The 19658-nt window shown below is 38.7% G+C and overlaps 1 protein-coding gene across 1 annotated transcript in view; it reads left to right on the top strand.

Moving 5' to 3' along the window:
* Positions 1 to 19658, top strand: part of LOC126183882 (zinc finger FYVE domain-containing protein 26) — a 329860-nt gene that overhangs the window by 57501 nt on the left and 252701 nt on the right. The window contains exons 7-8 of the mRNA XM_049926187.1: positions 6134 to 6312; positions 16245 to 16427. Coding sequence (XP_049782144.1) covers positions 6134 to 6312; positions 16245 to 16427 — 362 coding nt within the window. The remainder of the gene's footprint in view (positions 1 to 6133; positions 6313 to 16244; positions 16428 to 19658) is intronic.

Genomic DNA, 19658 nt, shown 5'->3' with positions numbered 1-19658 from the left:
GGTTTTTGGGATTCCGTAATCAAGGAATCAGTGGAAATACGTCTTGCCAATAATCTTATAAATCGTGACAACGGCTTTCAGCTGGATAAAAATTGGAATCCTGTTATTAAAATTATACAATCACAGCGGAATCGACAGTGTCATTCGATACTCAATGACTAGATGAACCTTTATTTCCACCACCGAGGGCAGCACGTACAACTCGGCTATGCTGCGCATGTCAACACCTGACGCATGCGCTGTAGGATGCCAGTACATTTCACATGCGCGAGATTCGGCATAAATACCGTGACTGCACCTGGGCTCTTCAGTAGTTGTGTACTCACCTGATGATGGCCGGACGTCTCTGGGCCGAAATATCGTGGCAGAATGTCGACGGGATCCGGCTGCATACCCGGAAATTATTAGAAGAAGAAATACGCCGGGAAAATTTCAGAAGTCACAGTGTGTATTAGTTCCATGCCAATCGCATGACGGTATTATTGTGAATGTATTAACTGAATGCTACTATTAATTCAGCCCAGACATCCGTGGTAACAGCACTTAATGTTCTATACCTAATACAATGAAATCTGAATCACTTTACTGTCTCTTGGCAGTCTAATATATTTTTGCTATAACTGCTAATAGTGATTACAGACACTCGTGGTAGTCTCATTATTCATGATATGACAACTGCTAAGTCAGATGGTAGGCTTCAGAGTATGGTACTGGGCTGCTGCCTAACTGCCGGTCCAGCACTGTCCAAGTGTCCATGGCACGTCATGTTTTGGGCCTGTTGACGGAAGAGTTTCCATGTCCATCATTGTGAGATGGAAGCACGTAGTCCATGGTTGACAGTGCTCCCTTTAGCAACTGTCCACACTATCGGCAGATAGATATGATGTGCAAGTAGATGTTGCATGAAAGCAAAATATTGTCCTCATTTATGAGCACCCTGTGGAGGCGACTGGTAGGAACTGAGAGGTGCCAGGCTAGTGATTGTGCATGTGGGGTAACAGCCTCTCACAGTATTTGTTGTATACCCTTAAGCCTGGTACACAACAGATATCCACTCAGAATTCTAAGCAACTGGACATGGTTTACCAAAAGGTTCAATTTTGTGTCCTCTGTTGTTTCTGATATACATAAATGATCTTCCACTTGCAGTTTCAGAAGGTATCAATTTTATGATGCAAAGATAGGAATATACTTCTTACTGAAAAGGCAGCTAATGAAATATTCAGTAATGTCAGGAGTTGGTTGAAGGCAAATGGATTAACAGTGAATTTTGACAAGAATCACTACACACAGTTCAGTACTTCTCACAGAACTCCACAAGTTATAAAAGAAGTTTCTCAAACAATGAAATAGAACAAGCAGCAAGTGTTAAGTTTTGGCATTACAGATAGATCACAGCATGCCACAGAACTGCTGAAGTATCTAAACAAATATTACTTAGAATGCAAATGCTGCCAGGAATACATGATATCCATTCATAGCTTAAAAAGTGGATGTTTATATGCATACAGGGTGAGTCAGGAGGAAAGGTAAATGCTTTTAGTGGTGATGGTATTACGAATTATGAACAAAAAATGTCTTGTAGACATATGCCCTATTCCAAATGTTTTCCAAGGTAGGACATATTTAATGTACATTGTCATTTGTTTTCTGTATTATTCTAACTCTGTTGTTGTTTACAATGTACTACAGTTGTATAGAGGAAGTTGAGGTGAAAAATTTGACATGGAACACTTGTGGCCTATTAAGTGAGGACACTAACTCAAATTGGCCCACAAAAACTACCTAAATCACAACACATGTGCATCGCATGAGATATTCAGTGTTCTCACACTCTCTTCATGCAAACTATTAGTCCTAGAGAAAAAAAAGAGTAGGACCTTTTTTGTATATACTTTCCTCCTGACTCGCTGTGTGTGTGTGTGTGTGTGTGTGTGTGTGTGTGTGTGTGTGTGTGTAAAAATAAACACTGCATTGTGTGCATTGATTTCAACCAAACTTCTGGAAAGAAAAGCTGTTGGAGTAAGAAACATCTGCCTCTCAAAGCGGTGGGGGTGAAAAAGAAGTGTAGCTGATGCACAAATAGCCAGACTGTATCTAGGCAGTATTTGAGAATGAGAGTACATAGTGACTTGCAATGAACTTTACACATAATTTCAAACCTTTATGAGACAGTATGATGAAAGGAAAAAAGTTTATCACTGCATACAATTTTGCTGTTCATGCTGTAAAACTGCCGCATCAGGCATGCAGTTTGAAATTATTACTACTGTACTACTAATTGTATTCACAACACATTTCACAGACAGTATTCCACATTTGAATGTTGGGCTCCATAAGGTTCCCTTTCTGTGCAGCGACTTTGGAATATAAAATTATAAAGAAAGTAGCAACCAGTCGTGGAAACATAATTTATTTATTTTGTTGCAAATCGATTTTGACTGATATCAGTCATCATCGGTGCATTTTTCTGACCGATACATGCTATAAGTAGAAGTACTGTCCTTCATGATAGAAATCTGCCAAGGACAGTCCTTCTACTTATGCCATGTATCGGTTAGAAAAATGCACCAGTGGTGACTGATATCAGTCAAAATCGATTTGCAACAAGATAAATAAATTATGTTCCCACTACTGGTTGCTACATTCTTTATAATTTTAGTATTCCACATGTACCACTGAATGTACCTGCAAAATTATATTTTTGTACAATATACAGTCAAAGAGATATGACAGCATAAAGATTGAGCTGCATTATAATGAACATGGAGAGAGAAAGGGGAAGGAGGAGATGGGTGTACATAAGAGATGGACAGAGAATAGAAAGGGGACAAGATGGACAGAGAAATGGGAAAGGAGGAGATGGACAGAGAGAAAGGTGAGGAGGAGGTGGGGGGAGTGACGAGATGGACATGAGGGGGAGAGGAGGAGATGGATGCAGTGGGAGAGAGGAGAAGATGGGGGAGGGGAGGAATGAGCAGATAGGGGGAGGAGCAGATAGACATAGAGAGAGGGAAGAAGTAAGTGGACAGGGAGGGGGATGGAGGATGTGGACAGAGAAGTAGACAGGCAGAGAGGGGGTACTCAGCTAGTGTCACTAGAAGCCTTTCTAAGAGACAGTCTCCATTCCTTCCGAACTGACTATGCAAATGTAGACGAGATGTGGCTCAAACTCAAATATATAGTAGCAACAGCAATTGACAGATTCATACCTCATAAATTGGTTGGAGATGGAACTGATCCCCCATGGTGCACAAAACAGGTCCAAACACTGTTGCAGAGGCAATGGAAAAAGCATGCGAAGTTCAGAAGCACGCGAAATCCCGAAGATTGGCTAAAATTTACAGACGCACAAAATTTGGCATGGACTTCAATGTGAAATGCCTATAATAGGTTCCACAACGAAACATTGTCTCGAAATTTGGTAGAAAATCCGAAGAAATTCTAGTCGTATGTAAAGTACACAAGCGGCAAGACGCAGTCAATACCTTCGCTGCGCAGTGCCGATGGCACTGTTACCGATGACTGTGCCACTAAAGTGGAGTTATTGAATGCAGTTTTCCAAAATTCCTTCACCAGGAAAGAAGAATGGAATATTCCAGAATTTGAAACATGAACAGCTTCTAGCATGAGTTTCTTAGAACTAGATACCTTACGGGGTTGTGAAGCAACTCAAATCGCTTGATACGGGCACGTCTTCAGGTCCAGATTGTATACCGATTAGGTTCCTTTCAGATTACGCTGATACAATAGCTCCCTACTTAGCAATCATATACAACCGCTCGCTCACCGATAGATCTGTACCTACAGATTGGAAAATTGCGCAGGTTGCACCAGTGTTTAAGAAGGGTAGTAGGAGTAATTCATTGAACTACAGACCTATATCGTTGATGTCAGTTTGCAGTAGGGTTTTGGAGCATATACTGTATTCAAACATTATGAATCACCTCGAAGCTAACAATCTATTGATACGTAATCAGCATGGTTTCAGAAAATGTCGTTCTAGTGCAACACAGCTAGCTCTTTATTTGCACGAAGTAATGGCCGCTATCGACAGGGGATCTCAAGTTGATTCTGTATTTCTAGATTTCCGGAAAGCTTTTGCAACCGTTCCTCACAAGCAACTTCTAATCAAGCTGCAGGCCTATGGGGTATCGTCTCAGTTGTGCAACTGGATTCATGATTTCCTGTCAGGAAGGTCGCAGTTCGTAGTGATAGATGGCAAATCATCAAGTAAAACTGAAGTGATATCAGGTGTTCCCCAGGGAAGCGTCCTGGGACCTTTGCTGTTCCTGATCTATATAAATGACCTGGGTGACAATCTGAGCAGTTCTCTTAGGTTGTTCGCAGATGATGCTGTAATTTACCATCTAGTAAGGTCATCCGAAGACCAGTATCAGTTGCAAAGCGATTTAGAAAAGATTGCTGTATGGTCTGGCAGGTGGCAGTTGATGCTAAATAACGAAAAGTGTGAGGTGATCCACATGAGTTCCAAAAGAAATCCGTTGGAATTCAATTACTTGATAGATAGTACAATTCTCAAGGCTGTCAAGGACCTGGGTGTTAAAATTACGAACAACTTCAGTTTGAAAGACCACATAGATAATATTGTGGGGAAGGCAAGCCAAAGGTTGCGTTTCATTGGCAGAACACTTAGGAGATGCAACAAGTCCACTAAAGAGACAGCTTACACTACACTCGTTTGTCCTCTGTTAGAATATTGCTGCACGGTGTGGGATCCTTACCAGGTGGGATTGACGGAGGACATCGAAAGGGTGCAAAAAAGGGCAGCTCGTTTTGTATTATCACGTAATAGGGTAGAGAGTGTGGCAGATATGATATGCGAGTTGGGATGGAAGTCATTAGAGCAAAGACGTTTTTCGTCGCGGCGAGATCTATTTATGAAATTTCAGTCACCAACTTTATCTTCCGAATGCGAAAATATTTTGTTGAGCCCAACCTACATAGGTAGGAATGATCATCAAAATAAAATAAGATAAATCAGAGCTCAAACAGAAAGGTTCAGGTGTTCATTTTTCCTGCGCACTGTTCGGGAGTGGAATGGTAGAGAGATAGTATGATTGTGGTTCGATGAACCCTCTGCCAAGCACTTAAATGTGAATTGCACAGTAATCATGTAGATGTAGATGTAGTAAAAACTACAAAGATAGCATCCTTTGCTTATCTTCATTCTGTAATGTCATACAGAATTACTTTTTGGGGTAACTCATCAAGCCAGGCTAAAATTTTCGAGTCACAAAATGTGTAGTAAGAATTTCTTTGGTGTGAACTCAAGAACATCCTGCAGAGGTCTGTGTAGGAATCTAAGGATACTAATTATTGCTTCCTATTATAGTTATTCCTTAATAAAATTTGTCATTAAAAATATAGCTCTTTTTCAAAGCAACAGCTCAGTTCATGGAATCAGTACTAGAAAAAATAGGAATAACCTTCACAAAGATTTAAAGTCACTTACTTTGGTCCAAAAAGGTGTCCACCATTTAGGAATGCAAATTTTCAAAAATTGACACGCACCCTTTATTGGTGGACAACGCCTCCTACTCCACTGATGAATTTCTTAGCAGAATGACCTGTGTATTGGTTACTAATACTAATAAATAATGTGAATATTATCTGCAATCTGACTTCCTTAAAAATTCAGTACAGTACTGTGCAATCATTGTAAATAAGTGATGGAAAAGGATTTTTCAATTTGATGATGCATGACTGTAATAGCCTAAGAATTATCATATGCCCCTCAATGTACTGTACATTTACATGTTTGTGACAAGTTTGTTATTATGTTTTAATTGAAAATATGTTTAAGATTTTATGATTTACTCCACATACATGAGGGCCATTTCACTTTGGATCAGTGGAAGATACATTACCATATCTCCTTTTTTTTTGTAAATATATATTTTGTGTTCTTGTTATCTGACATATTCTGCATCATGGAGGATCTCCTCATTATGGATCTGTTGGAATGAAAAGTAACCTAATTTAGTCTGTTCATTTGTCTTTATCTCTTACTTAAATGACACTATAAAATTCTCGTAAATTTTTGTAATTTGACTTATTGAAAAGTGCAGCAATGAATAACAGTGTATGACTTTTTTAAAAAAAAATCTAGGTGAAACTTCTCCAAGTCAATCTGCAGCATGCTTTGTACCCAAAAGTAATAAGAAACGAAAATCGGGGCGTGTTCTGTCGCCTTTTGGTTTCATCAATGTCATGCTCTCATCACATGCAAGTCTTGCAATTCAGTGTTTATCGAGAGGCGACCTCGAGAAGGCCAAACTCGTTATAAAGGTAACATATTAAATGTGTACGCATACTAAAATCTGCAGATTCTATGTTAAATTTGGTGTTTTGTGCTTAGAGGAATGGGAAATGAAAAATGATTTTTACTGAACTGTAATCATATGCCCTACATATCTTTTTATTGTCATACTGCATCAGAACTCACTGAAAGTGTCAAAATTTCAAAATTGTCGACTTTGTTAGTGTCATTGAAGTTCAGAATATAACTGAGGAGGAGTTTCTAAAGTAAACAATGGGAAATCCAGGAGGGACTAATGACAACATAATGAAAATAATAGATTGCTATTTCCCATATAATGAAGATGTTGAGTCACAGACAGGCACAACAAAAAGACTGGTACACACACACACACACACACACACACACACACACACACACACACACACACACCATCTCACTCACTCACTCACTCTACCCACTGAGGCCAGAAGAGACCTTGACCATGGACAGTGGTCATTTGAGCTGTGCTTGTGTGTGTGTGTGTGTGTGTGTGTGTGTGTGTGTGTGTGTGTGTGTGTGTGTGTGTGTGTGTGTGTTTTACTTTTGAAGGAGGCCTCTTGGCCGAAAGCTCACTTGTTTAGCAGTTTTTTGTTGTGTCTGTCTGCAACTGAACATCTCCCCTACATGGTGAACAGCAATCTATTCTTTTCATAATATTAATAAAGTAACATAGATAGTGAAATAACATTTTCAGAATTGTGGATCATGTATGATACACTTGGATAGGAAAATAGAAAGGGAAACTACAATGGAATTTAAATGTTAAGCATCTTATTTTGAGGAAATGTTCAGTGCATTAGAAAGCAGTGCTGTACAGAAAAATGATAATGGAATGTGAATGAATTTGCATACAAGCCTTTCCATTGTCTAGTTAACTTTAAACTTTATTCAGTAAATCTAGGCCACATTTATGAGTGTACTTTCATAATAGTTTATGCATAAACAACAATACCATAACTGTCCACTACTATGTTTTTTTGTTAATTAAATTCACTTTTAGGGAATAATCTCTGTCTCCAGATGTTACATATGAAGAACTCATGTAAATTTGTGTCTTCTCTATCAGTATGATATTAATTCTCAAAAAAAAATGCACATATGAATGTAGTTCTTCACCAAAAAAAGAATTTCGCCCATGTCAGGGAGGAAAGTAACTTCACTAAATTAATATCATTTGGTCTCATGTTTTCACTGCCACCAGTGGGAGAATAACACAAAATTTTATCTCTCTTTCAGGGCATAAGCTCAGTTATGCAAATGTATTTCTGTATGTCTGATACAATTCTTCACTGAAGTTATTTGAAACTATTCAAAGAAGATACTGGACTCATATTTAAAAGAGAGAGAGAGAGAGAGAGAGAGAGAGAGAGAGAAAAGAAAAGAGCAGTATTTAAATCCCTGTCTGACCATTAAGACTTACATTCTCTGCAGTTTTTCTGAATAACATTAGAGAAATTAAGTAAAGGTTTCTGTGACAGTAACTTACCTCACTGATAAATGGTATGTACATAGTATTCTGTAAGTTACACATACCTCTTGGATGGTGCCAAATGAGCAGCTCAGGGAGCTCAGTCATTGGTGGCTGAGCATGGGATAGGGAAATATGGGGTTCTGAAGCTGGGGATCACTCAGTACTACCATGCCCCTATAATAGTAAGCCCTGGACATGTTTCACACACCACCTATGTGACCAAGAGCAGGGATCTCTGGTTAGCTGTCTATATCCCAAGGATGGTACAAATATTTATAAAAGATCCTCAATATCCACCTGTGCTGTGTGTCAGTGAGCAGATCGCAATTGAGGTGAAACAATTCTTTTGAGATAACCTCTGGAGTATTTGCCGAACCTCATAATATTAAGCTTGCACAGATTTATGGAGCTCTGCCTGAGTCAACTTATTCAGTCCAAGCTTTGTGTGGGAACTAAATGGGAAGATAATCCTTGTCAAAGATAAAATTAAAATGTTGAACTTTCATCTGCCGAAGACAAAACATATCTATCAATTCTGTTTAGCTATTGCCCGTATGTCATTAAGTTTCGCTGCTTCTTCTTTCTGTTTAAACTGTCCCTGTGTTTATATATTTCAATGACTTTTCTATGTATCCATGGACAGTAGATACTGTAGATAAAATATTGGTTTCCTGACTGAAGAGCATGCTGTGCTACAGCTGATTTTTCTGCTTTTCCTAGTTAAAAAAAGACTTTTCTGTATTCCATCAGACATGTTTCCAAGCTTCTCTTTGTAGCTCCAAAGTAGACCTTACACACATACATGTAATGTTATACACTATCTGATAAAAAGTCTCTGATTACATAACAGTGGTCATTAATATGAAGTGTGCTCACCCTTCACTTTTATGATGGCATGATCTCTCCTGAGGACACTTCCAATGATGCACATGAATGTTTGTGGAGGAATAGCACCTGTTCTTCCTCAAGAGCCACAGCCAGAGAAGATACTAATGCTGGATGCTGGGGTCAGGAGTGAAGCTGACATTGTAACTCATCACCAAGATGTTCCATTGGATCCAGGTTGTGACACTGGGCATGTCAGCCCTTTTAAGTAATGTTGTTGCCCACAAACCATTGCCACACAAATGCTGCTTTATGACAGGGTTCATTATCTTGTTGATACAATCAGTCATCATTCTGAACTGTTTCTCTGCTGTACACAGTACACCGTGCTGTAAAATGTGTTCATGTCCATCCACATTTAGAATTTTCTTAAGAACAATAAAGGGACCACATCCCATCCACAAAAAACACTCCAGTACTATTACGTCACCTTAGTACTTCACTGTGGGCACAAAAAATAGGGCAGGTAACATTCTCCAGGTCTTCGTCAAACTCAAACCCTTCCATCAGATTTCTGCAGGACGTAGCATGATTTATAACTCCAAATCTATTGTTTCCAGTCATTCACTGTCCAGTGGCACCACTTTTTACATCACCAAAGTCTTACGACACAAATGCGTGGCTTATGAGGAGCTGCTCAATCATTGAACCCTATACTTTCTTCTGATTTCTTGTGATTTTTGACAACCACCATCCGTAATACCCAACAGTCTCTGACTGTCAGTACATAAGATCTGCCTGGTCTTGGTTAACAGTGAGTGCTCCTTAGCATTTCCAGTTCACAATTATGTCACCAACAGTCGACTTGGGCAGCTTTAGAAGGGTTGAAATGTCATTGAGGGAATTGTTACTCAGGTGACATACAATGCTTAGTCCATATTCAAAGTCACTGAGCTCTCCTGACTTACCAGTTCTGCTGTTAATGCTTCTCTAATGACAACACAAAACTCCATTTTTCCCTACCTCCTTTTATACTGGTGGATCTGCTCCTTGTAACATCTAGTGGTTAATACTGCATTACATAATGTGCACAGATGCTTTTGATCAGATAGTGTATGTTCACACGCAGACACTGGAGGGCATTTATCCTTTACAGATCTGAGAGCCTGACATATTTTCTTTGATGGTTTAAAAACTGGTCTGATGTTATGTTTCTGTAAAACATTCCTAATCAGTTACATTTTTAATAAAAGGATGAAAAACAATTATGGGAGAAGACAGTTTCTCTTCCCCTGGATGATATGTTTCATGGACTATGAGCAAGTAACCCAGCAGATCCACGAGCAGATAAGACAACCAGCTGTGAAAGTCTTCACTAAGTGGTTCTGTTCTCACAAACTAAAAACACCCCTGATCTGTTGGGTGTTACTGCTTGGAAGAAAAAAAACATCCAACCATCAAATACTGCTCCAGTGAGTAGCCCATCAGAGTAAATTAAAGGAGAATGTAAATACCAGGTATAATTAAACTTTTCCTATTTTACACATTATAACATGGAAACTAATTACCATATGGGTACCAAACTTGGTAGGATTATGTCCAGAGTATGGCGTGCATGATTTTGATGCGCCATAGTGCCACCATCCAGTTCCAACTATGGCCACCAGATGCCATGATCAGTCATTGTGATTCGTAGTCTCACACACCTGATCAGTCGCGATGCACTTGTTGTCGTGTCGACTTAAGCTTGAACAAAAGGAGCAGGGCATTATAGGAGAAGCTCTATTCTCAAAATAACAGTAATGATGCAGCTGTGCTTTGAGAATACACCTGCTGAAAGGATTTCAGAAGGGTCCTATTTCTCCAGCTACTGTGTGAATCATGATGAAGAAGTTCGAATCAACTGGAGAACTGGGCATTGCTCTGGGAAGAGACTGACAATCGGTTGCACCACAGGTGGTTGATGAAATCACTGTTGCTGTCACAGCCAACTGCTGTCCACAATTCCCAATCATGAGGCAGTGCGCATGCTGTGTCATGGCAGTTGAACATCTCGTGGTCCACTGTATGGAAAGTGCTTCAGCCATTCTCAAATGGCATCCATACAAGATCGATATTGTACAGCAGGTTGCACCACAGGATGCACTACGACATGTTGACTTTGCTCTCCACTTTCTCATAAGGATTGAAGTTGACAAGGGCTGGTCCTGGATGATCCTATGGACAGACGATGCTCATTTTTCTGTGACGGGTGAGGTGAACACACAGAATTGCCGATTGTGGAGATCTTTACCTCCAGTCACTGTGCATGAAGTTCCTCTGTATGGTGTACGTGTCACCATATGGTATTGCTCATAGCTACGTTTATCGTTGGTCCATTCTCTTTCAAACAGGCTGGCGCTCAAGGACCAAAGATGTGCAGTGTGACTGGCCAGTGTTACTGCGATATGCTTTGCCCGCATGTCACACCCGCCCTGCAGCAGAAAGACACGTTGAACTCAACAGTTTTAATGCAAGATGTGGGCCCACTGGCCATCGCTTGTGAAGTTCACATGCTTCTTCGAAGCACACTTGAAAATGATTGCATTATCAGCCAATCATTTCTAAATGCTTTGTCACTCCCTGTGATTTCTGGTTGTGGGGTTACCTGAAGGACAGGGTTTACAAGGGGAATATTCAAATGTGCTGATCTGAAGTGCAGCATATCAAGAGAGGACATTCTTTATTCTGCTGTGCAGAATGCAATCCTGCACTTTCAGACTTCTGGACACTAATGGATGCCATATTGTGCCCCTTTTGTAGCAGTAATGGTACAGGTATGTAATGGCATGATGTACCAAAGCAGCATGTTAAAAGTGTTTCAATCGAATTGCTTCTGCATTATTTCTCTTTCCCATGTCCTTGACATTAATGTTACAAAGTTTGGTACTCATCAATTAATTAGTTTCTGTGTTATAACATATTAAATAGGGAAAGTTTAATTATAGCCACCCACTGTGTTAACAGTAATACATTTCATCAGATTTTTTTTTAAAGTCATGAGAGGAGAGGAAAGGGCAGTTGAGAAGTTGTTCCTATATTAGATTCTGAAAACATTATAAGCAGTTATAATGGACCTCATATCTATACATATCCTTTGTAAACCACCCTTCTAATTGAAACAGCAACCTACCAACAACCGGAATATTTTCTGAAATGCAAGAAACAGGGTGAATATCCCATCATTGTTAAGAGATAAACAAAACAGATCTAAAGAGATCTAGATGGTTTTATTTACAATCTATAATTATGTGCATTTCACTGGAATACTCTCTTTCAAATTCTAAAGGTGGCAGGGGTAAAATACAGGGAGAGAAAGGCTATTTACAATTTGTACAGAAACCAGATAGCAGTTATAAGAGTCGAGGGACATGAAAGGGAAGCAGTGGTTGGGAAGGGAGTGAGACAGGGCTGTAGCCAATCCCCGATGTTATTCAATCTGTATATTGAGCAAGCAGTGAAGGAAACAAAAGAAAAATTTGGAGTAGGTATTAAAATCCATGGAGAAGAAATAAAAACTTTGAGGTTCGCCGATGACATTGTAATTCTGTCAGAGACAGCAAAGGACTTGGAAGAGCAGTTGAACGGAATGGACAGTGTCTTGAAAGGTGGATATAAGATGAACATCAACAAAAGCAAAACGGGGATAATGGAATGTAGTCGAATTAAGTCGGGTGATGCTGAGGGAATTAGATTAGGAAATGAGACACTTAAAGTAGTAAAGGGGTTTTGCTATTTGGGGAGCAAAATAACTGATGATGGTCAAAGTAGAGAGGATATAAAATGTAGACTGGTAATGGCAAGGAAAGCGTTTCTGAAGAAGAGAAATTTGTTAATATCGAGTATAGATTTAAGTGTCAGGAAGTCGTTTCTGAAAGTATTTGTATGGAGTGTAGCCATGTATGAAAGTGAAACATGGACAATAAATAGTTTGGACAAGAAGAGAATAGAAGCTTTTGAAATGTGGTGCTACAAAAGAATGCTGAAGATTAGATGGGTAGATCACATAACTAATGAGGAAGTATTGAATAGAATTGTCGAGAAGAGGAGTTTGTGGCACAACTTGACAAGAAGGAGGGACTGGTTTGTAGGACATGTTCTGAGGCATCAAGGGATCACAAATTTAGCATTGGAGGGTAGCATGGAGGGTAAAAATCGTAGAGGGAGACCAAGAGATGAATACACTAAGCAGATTCAGAAGGATGTAGGTTGCAGTAAGTACTGGGAGAGGAAGAAGCTTGCACAGGATAGAGTAGCATGGAGAGCTGCATCAAACCAGTCTCAGGACTGAAGACCACAACAACAACAACAACAACAAATTATGTGCATCAGTCTGATGACTCTAATTGAAAGTGACAATAACCTACACTTTCTTGCAGTTGTTTGGGACCCATTTATTGCTCCAGGGATGTACAATAAACTGCCATTACAAGACAAACACTTTCTTTTGCATACTGTGCATAGTCCTACAGATACCTTATCAAATATTCTTTTACTGGAGTAGCCTATTCCTCTGTGTAGTGCACACCTGACTTACAGGGGAAGGTGGGGGGATGGCTTACATTCTCTACCTGCTAGCATGAACTGTTTCAGTCTCACATGCATGGTGAGTTGTCTTCATCATCTCAACCAGCTGTGTAAAGGAACTGAGGATAGCCTTAAAACCCAGGTGCCATTTGACATTTGGGCCAACAAGAGCTATGTTTGCAACCTGCTGAACCCAATCTGATCCATAGCTGCTGACAGAGCATCTTCCATATATAAAGTGAAGCTTCCTGTCAAATGTATTTAGTGCATACTCGTATTCTTTCCTAACTGGTGTGCAATTTCCCTGATGGGCTACATTACATACCTAACATTGGAGATTCCAGTGACAAATGTATAAGCCCTCTATTCTTGTTTGGACTATACAGGAAAATCGGCTACAGGCTAAGAAATGAGACACCCCATACTGGCTCTGTTGGTGTGTCAGTAGTGGGTAACACCTCATATGTCTAACTAAGGCATAAGGGGCAGCCATTTAGCCAGTACCTATGTTCACCTTCCACATGGAGATATGTGAACCCACCAGCATCATCCATTCACCCATGGGTGACACTGAACCATTGTTATCACTGCTGATGTGTGGGATGGTGCATTATCCTGGTTAAAGAACACTTTTACGTTTACTAATCTTGCTCTGTTTTGCTGCCAACATAAATTTCAAAAGATCCAACAATGAAGCATAACAGGATCTAGTTCTGGTTCTGCCTTTCTCCAAGTAATCTTTGGGGATTATTTCTTGGGAATCCTGAAAATCAATGGCAATCACCTTACCTGTTGACAAAATTGTCTTTGCTTTCTTCACTGCACTTTCACCAACCTTTGTCCATTGTTTTGACTGCCTTTTTGACTTCTGGTTTGTAGTGATGGATCCAGGTTTCATCAACAGTCACAAATCGGCACAAAAAGTCTTGTGGATTGTGATTAGACATTGCCAGACACTGTGTTGAAATGTTGTGTCGAATGCGCTCTTGGTTAGCTGTGAGTAGTCACAGCACCCACCTCATGCACAGTTTCTTCATAGCCAATTCTCCATGCAGGATATTATGCACTTACTCAGCTGAGATACCTATTGTCTCAACAGTATCATGAATTTTTCTTCAGTGTTCTTGCATTGCTGAATCATGAATTTTGTCAGTGATTTCCTTTGTGGTGATCTCAGTTGGACACATGGAACACACTTCGTCTCCAGAGCGTGTCCAACCAGGTTTAAATTCAATAATCCAAAACTCAGTGGTTTTCAGTGATGGTTGAGATGTCTATATTTTCCCACCTCCGCGTTTCAAATGTTTTGAGTGAAATGCCCAGTCGATGCGCCGTTGTTTTCACGTCAATTCTACCAACATTGAGAGTTGTTTAGTTCTCAGGTTTTGTAAACTTCCTGGATTCATGTCTCGTCGCTGTGCAGCCTATGAAAAGGATTGCGGAAGACTCCTAAATAAATTCCAAAATACAGTGCAGTTTTAATACCAATATATTTCCAGGACTCTGGTGTCCGAGCCTGGTGAACTGTACCGGTTACATCACATGTACCCATAGTAGACATCAAACGACACAGAGTTCACAACAATCAACAAACGAGTGAGCCTACAATACATTTGCTCGCAACCCTAGCCAAAAAACGAGTGCCCCAAGGCACTTGCGTGACCTCTATTTATACTTTTGTTAACCATTACCTACAATGAAAATTACAGTTTTATTTAAAATCACAATTAAAAGTTAAACCGAATATGAGCTACACATTCCTAAAAATTTACAATCTCAGTGCTGAACAAGGTGAACCTATTTTCAACTTAGTTATGAGTTAATATAACATTTTCTATGTTACAGGTAACAATTACATTTCTAAATTTGTTTATAACAAATCAACTAGTGCCTGAGTTTTAGTGCTAACATATATCGGAGATTCAATTAACATGCTTTGTTTATATGCTCTATTTAATTTGCTGTAGCAATTTTATACTGATAGGATTACTGGTACATCCTGACCATGTGCTACATTTCTTTCGATAAGCTACAGTATTAATTTCACATTTATATTATGTTTCTCACATAAGAACAATGTTAATCAGCAAAGCATCGTTTTCAAATTATATGTATACTGAAATAGTGGTTATTTTTGTATGTAATTTGGAAACAGGTCACTTTACAATTAGACAATTAGGACTGGTGTTTATCTTTAATGCTCTCTGAGGGGTTCTGATAGGTAGCAATGAGATACAGTAATATTTCATGGTGCAGAGTCCATGTGAACTTCACCCAATTTCATTTGTTTTGTGCAGCAGTGTAACCCTTCAAATGAAAATGTTTAATAACACCACATAACTCGGTTTTCTGCATTTTCAATCATAATCAACACACTGACCAATTCAGATGGCTGTCAACATTGAACTGTACACTGTACATTATTGATATTCTTTACACAGTCCTTGGAATAATCAAGCTTACCAACCTTGAAGGCACAACAAAAATGTTCTAGTCTTTCCTGGAAATTAACCAGACTTATCAAACCACCCTCATAATGAAATCAACAACTTACCAACATCTAAACTACTCTATAGAGTATTTAAAAGTTGCCAGTAATCCTTTAAAAGGTTAAAATAATACTCATCAATCAATATGAAAAACTTTTCTTTTATTATGGGATCAACTAAAAAATCGCAAAAAAATTAGCTATTCCCTATAAAAGTTAGATATCTAGTAACCTACTTGTTAAAAATGAATGAAACAGCCAATATAATAATAATAATAATAATAATAATAATTATCGTTATTCAATAATAATATAATAATAATAATAATTATCGTTATTCAATTACAAAGTTGTTCCCATGTTGCAAGCTTTTTCTCATTTTTGACAGTACCTGTAGATAGTCTTCTTTTTCCTAAATGATGAAAATGTTAACAGCTAAGCAAGATTTGTCATTTAGCCCATACTTCTTTCTTTGCTCCTTGGAGGTCATGTAAAATACTGACATCTGAACTCAGAAAAATCTGTGATGATGGGAATGAATAATATAATTAACATGTGTTGATTTTCAGATGAATGAAGCAGAGGAAGGACCTTTGGCTAAAGAAGTGAGGTTTACTGAAGCATATAGTCAACTGAAACTACGTCTGAATGCTAATTCACTTGAAAATCAAAAAGCAAGACCAGGACTAAATAGCATGAAACCTATTTCCTCCTCAGAGCATGCTCCTGTGTTACACCCACCAATTCTTCAGGTATGTCATCTGTCACTTTGTCAGTGTGTAATTTGATGCTCTTGTCTTTACTTTATGTATTTGTGAATGCTCCAGTGATGATTTTCCAGCTGTTTACAGGAATCTAATTGTATTTTACAGTGCCCAGGTTTCACAGTTCAGTTAAGAAGGAAGCCAGAAATATTGCTGTGACTCTTTTGAAATGTCAGCTATACCTAATAATATATGTTGCAATTATTAGTTGATTTATTATAACTATACTGTCACAAATCAGACTATCTGCTGTCCCAGTTTTTATGGTGTTTTTGTTGCTGAGCTAACTGTCCACTCATTTTTACTTATGATACAGAGTCAATGATAGAAAATGGGTACTGTCAGCAGCATTTGTATTCATATTTAGAATCAGTAAATAAAGAGCACATACACCAAGATTAAGGTATTAGATTAGCCCGATAAAATAAGAATGTAATATTCCTCCGGTATTTTTTACCAAACAAAGATGCAGTGTTTACAATATCAAGACAAATTTAACAAAGAACTTGGCAGTGTGATCCCACTTATCAGTATAACATTGTGCCCACTCTGTCGTGGATGCATGCACCGATTGGTTGGGAAGGGCATCATAAAGCTAATGTATCCTGTCCTGAGCCAAGATAGCCCACAACTGTTGTAACTGTTCCTTGATATTGTGCATACTGGCACTGGGATGAAGTTGCATCCTGCTCTCACACATGTTCTGTTGTGGACAGATTTGGGGGATCTTAATGGCCACAGGATTACCTCAGCATCACACTGACAACTCATAGAGATATGTGCCATGTGTAAGTGAGAATTGTCTTGTTGAAAAATGGGCCAAAATATTGTCACATGAGGGTTAATATAGGAGAATGCAGTAAGTCAGTGAATTCCTTCAATCTCTATCATCTCTGACCTGGAGTCATACCCAATGGTTCCACACACAGTGAAGCCAGGATTAACACTGCTGTGTCATGCAAAACATTGCAACCATCAGACCTCTACACTGGTCACCACCATACTTGTTGATGGTCATCTGTGGTAGTGCATAACCGTGAGTCATTGCTGAACATAATATGATACCATTCATCAGCAGTCCAAGCTTCCCAGTTACTGCACCACTCCAAACACAACCATCTGTGTTGGGATATTAATGGAATCCTACGCATGAGACAAGAAGTACCTAGTCCAGCAGCTGCTAGTCTTTGACCAATGGTGTGGGATGCTGCAGAATGTTGCAAGGAGCCCATTACTTGTTCTCAGATGGCAGTCACATGTGTGAAGTGGTTATGATGTGCTTGGTCCACGATGTAGTGATACCCTCTTGTGGTGGTCAGATGTGAATGACCAGAATCTTGACAACTAGTACACTTTACCTCACATCACGTTACAGTCCACCATCGGGCCACTGTCACATCTGAATGCTACAGAAATCTTGATATTGCACAATTCCACAATCCAGCCAAATGGAGATCAACAATGAGCTTCTTTCAAACTCTGTTAGCTGTTTAAAATGCTGTCTTACACTAGTACCCATCATCTCTGTGTCCTTTTCAGTGTTTGCTCATCACCTGATTCTGTTCAGACCTCTTGTGTACCCTACCAGGCCTAGTAACAATGCTAAGCAGGAGCAACACTAATGCACTCATGCATTCTGGTGGCCATTCTATCTGTCACAGAGAATTGCAAACTGTAAATTACTTACATGCTCAGTGATGTGTGTATATGTACAAAGTTACGTTGCTATTCAACCATCTCTTATGAGTGCCTCACTTCTCTTGTCACACAGTGTATTATTACTGCTAAGATGTGACATGAAAATGAATTAAAGAGAGAGTGTGAAACTTATTGTGTCACTGATGTAGAACATTTTATTAAGGATGTAGTAGACTGAAGCATTTGTGTTGACATAGAATATGCCTGTCTTTACACAGCAGTTTAAAGATAAGTTTGTCTACATTATAGTAAAACTCTATGTACCAAATTCTTCATGATGTTGCATTTTGGTCACACTGTCTAGGTATGTACAATATAATACAGAAATTATACTCACAAGTCATGTCATATTTTCCTGCACAATTCTCCATTGACTACTCTCACAGCCCCACTGTGACTGCTGTAGAGGTTTTGCTATTTTTTTTTTTTAAAGAAGAAGCAGGCAAGAATGAAAACTGTGAAAACTGTATTATATAATAATTCTAAAAATGCCTGTAAGGCACAAAATCCACCTGCTTTTGTCAAACCCATTATCAGGGACAATGAATAAATTTTAATGAATTTTTTCAGTAGACCTTCAGATATAATTATGCTCTCAGTTTAACTACAAACTTTTTCTGTTGCTCTTCTTGACTTTGCATTTCCTTTGAAATTTGTTTTTTTTTTTTTTTTTTTTTTTTTTTCTGTTGTGCTGTGACAACTTTTGAATCTGTGCTGCGTCTCCTCCTGTGTAGCCAACTTCCTTCTGTTGTTGTTCAATCCCAGTGGATCTTGGTATTCCTGTCAGCATATTTTTATTAATACTGGGATAGACAAACACAAAATTACTCTACAGTACTTTTCAAAGTGTCTAATACTTATAGCTGAGTATCCAAGTGGCCTGACGTCACTTTAGTCCTGTTTAAAAATAAAAGCTTCTCAATCTCTGTTGACAGTTATTCCTACCACATTAATCAACCCTGCTGAGGCTGCTTTGTAACCATCAATATCTTTCTTTCTGCTACCTGAATTTTGTAATGGGCTACCTCCAGGATAAGCTTTGTGCAGTTTAAGATAACTATGTAGTAGTGCACTTCAGAAATTTTTTGACATTTATTTTAATGTCTGTTTTCCCATCATTGAATACATAATTCTTCCTGTCACTGGCCTTCAGAGTGAAGTCACTGCCTATTATTATGAGATAGTCAGAAATTTTAGCATATTAATGATTTATTCTGAGTCTTGGCCTTTTGGCACAGTCAACCATAAAAGCATATACCCAATTTAATTTATATTCTTTTTCAACTTTTTTTACCATTGTTACTGCACTTTGTGTATCATTATTGGCATAACGAGTCTTGTCATAATTTATGTTTTGTTTTACTGTTGTTGGAATTTTGTACATAAATTTTGAACCTGCAGTAACTCAGTAGAAAGGAACACTTGATGTGAAAATGGACATCATTCAGAATATTACCCCTCTTCTAACAAGGTTTTATTGCCTCATTGCTGCTATTGGCAATTTATACTGGAAAACCTCTC

This window comes from Schistocerca cancellata, chromosome 4, assembly GCF_023864275.1.
Source record: "Schistocerca cancellata isolate TAMUIC-IGC-003103 chromosome 4, iqSchCanc2.1, whole genome shotgun sequence".
Classification (NCBI taxonomy): domain Eukaryota; kingdom Metazoa; phylum Arthropoda; class Insecta; order Orthoptera; family Acrididae; genus Schistocerca; species Schistocerca cancellata.
Note: the sequence above shows the minus strand (reverse complement) of the source record. Positions and strands in the feature narration are given on the sequence as shown.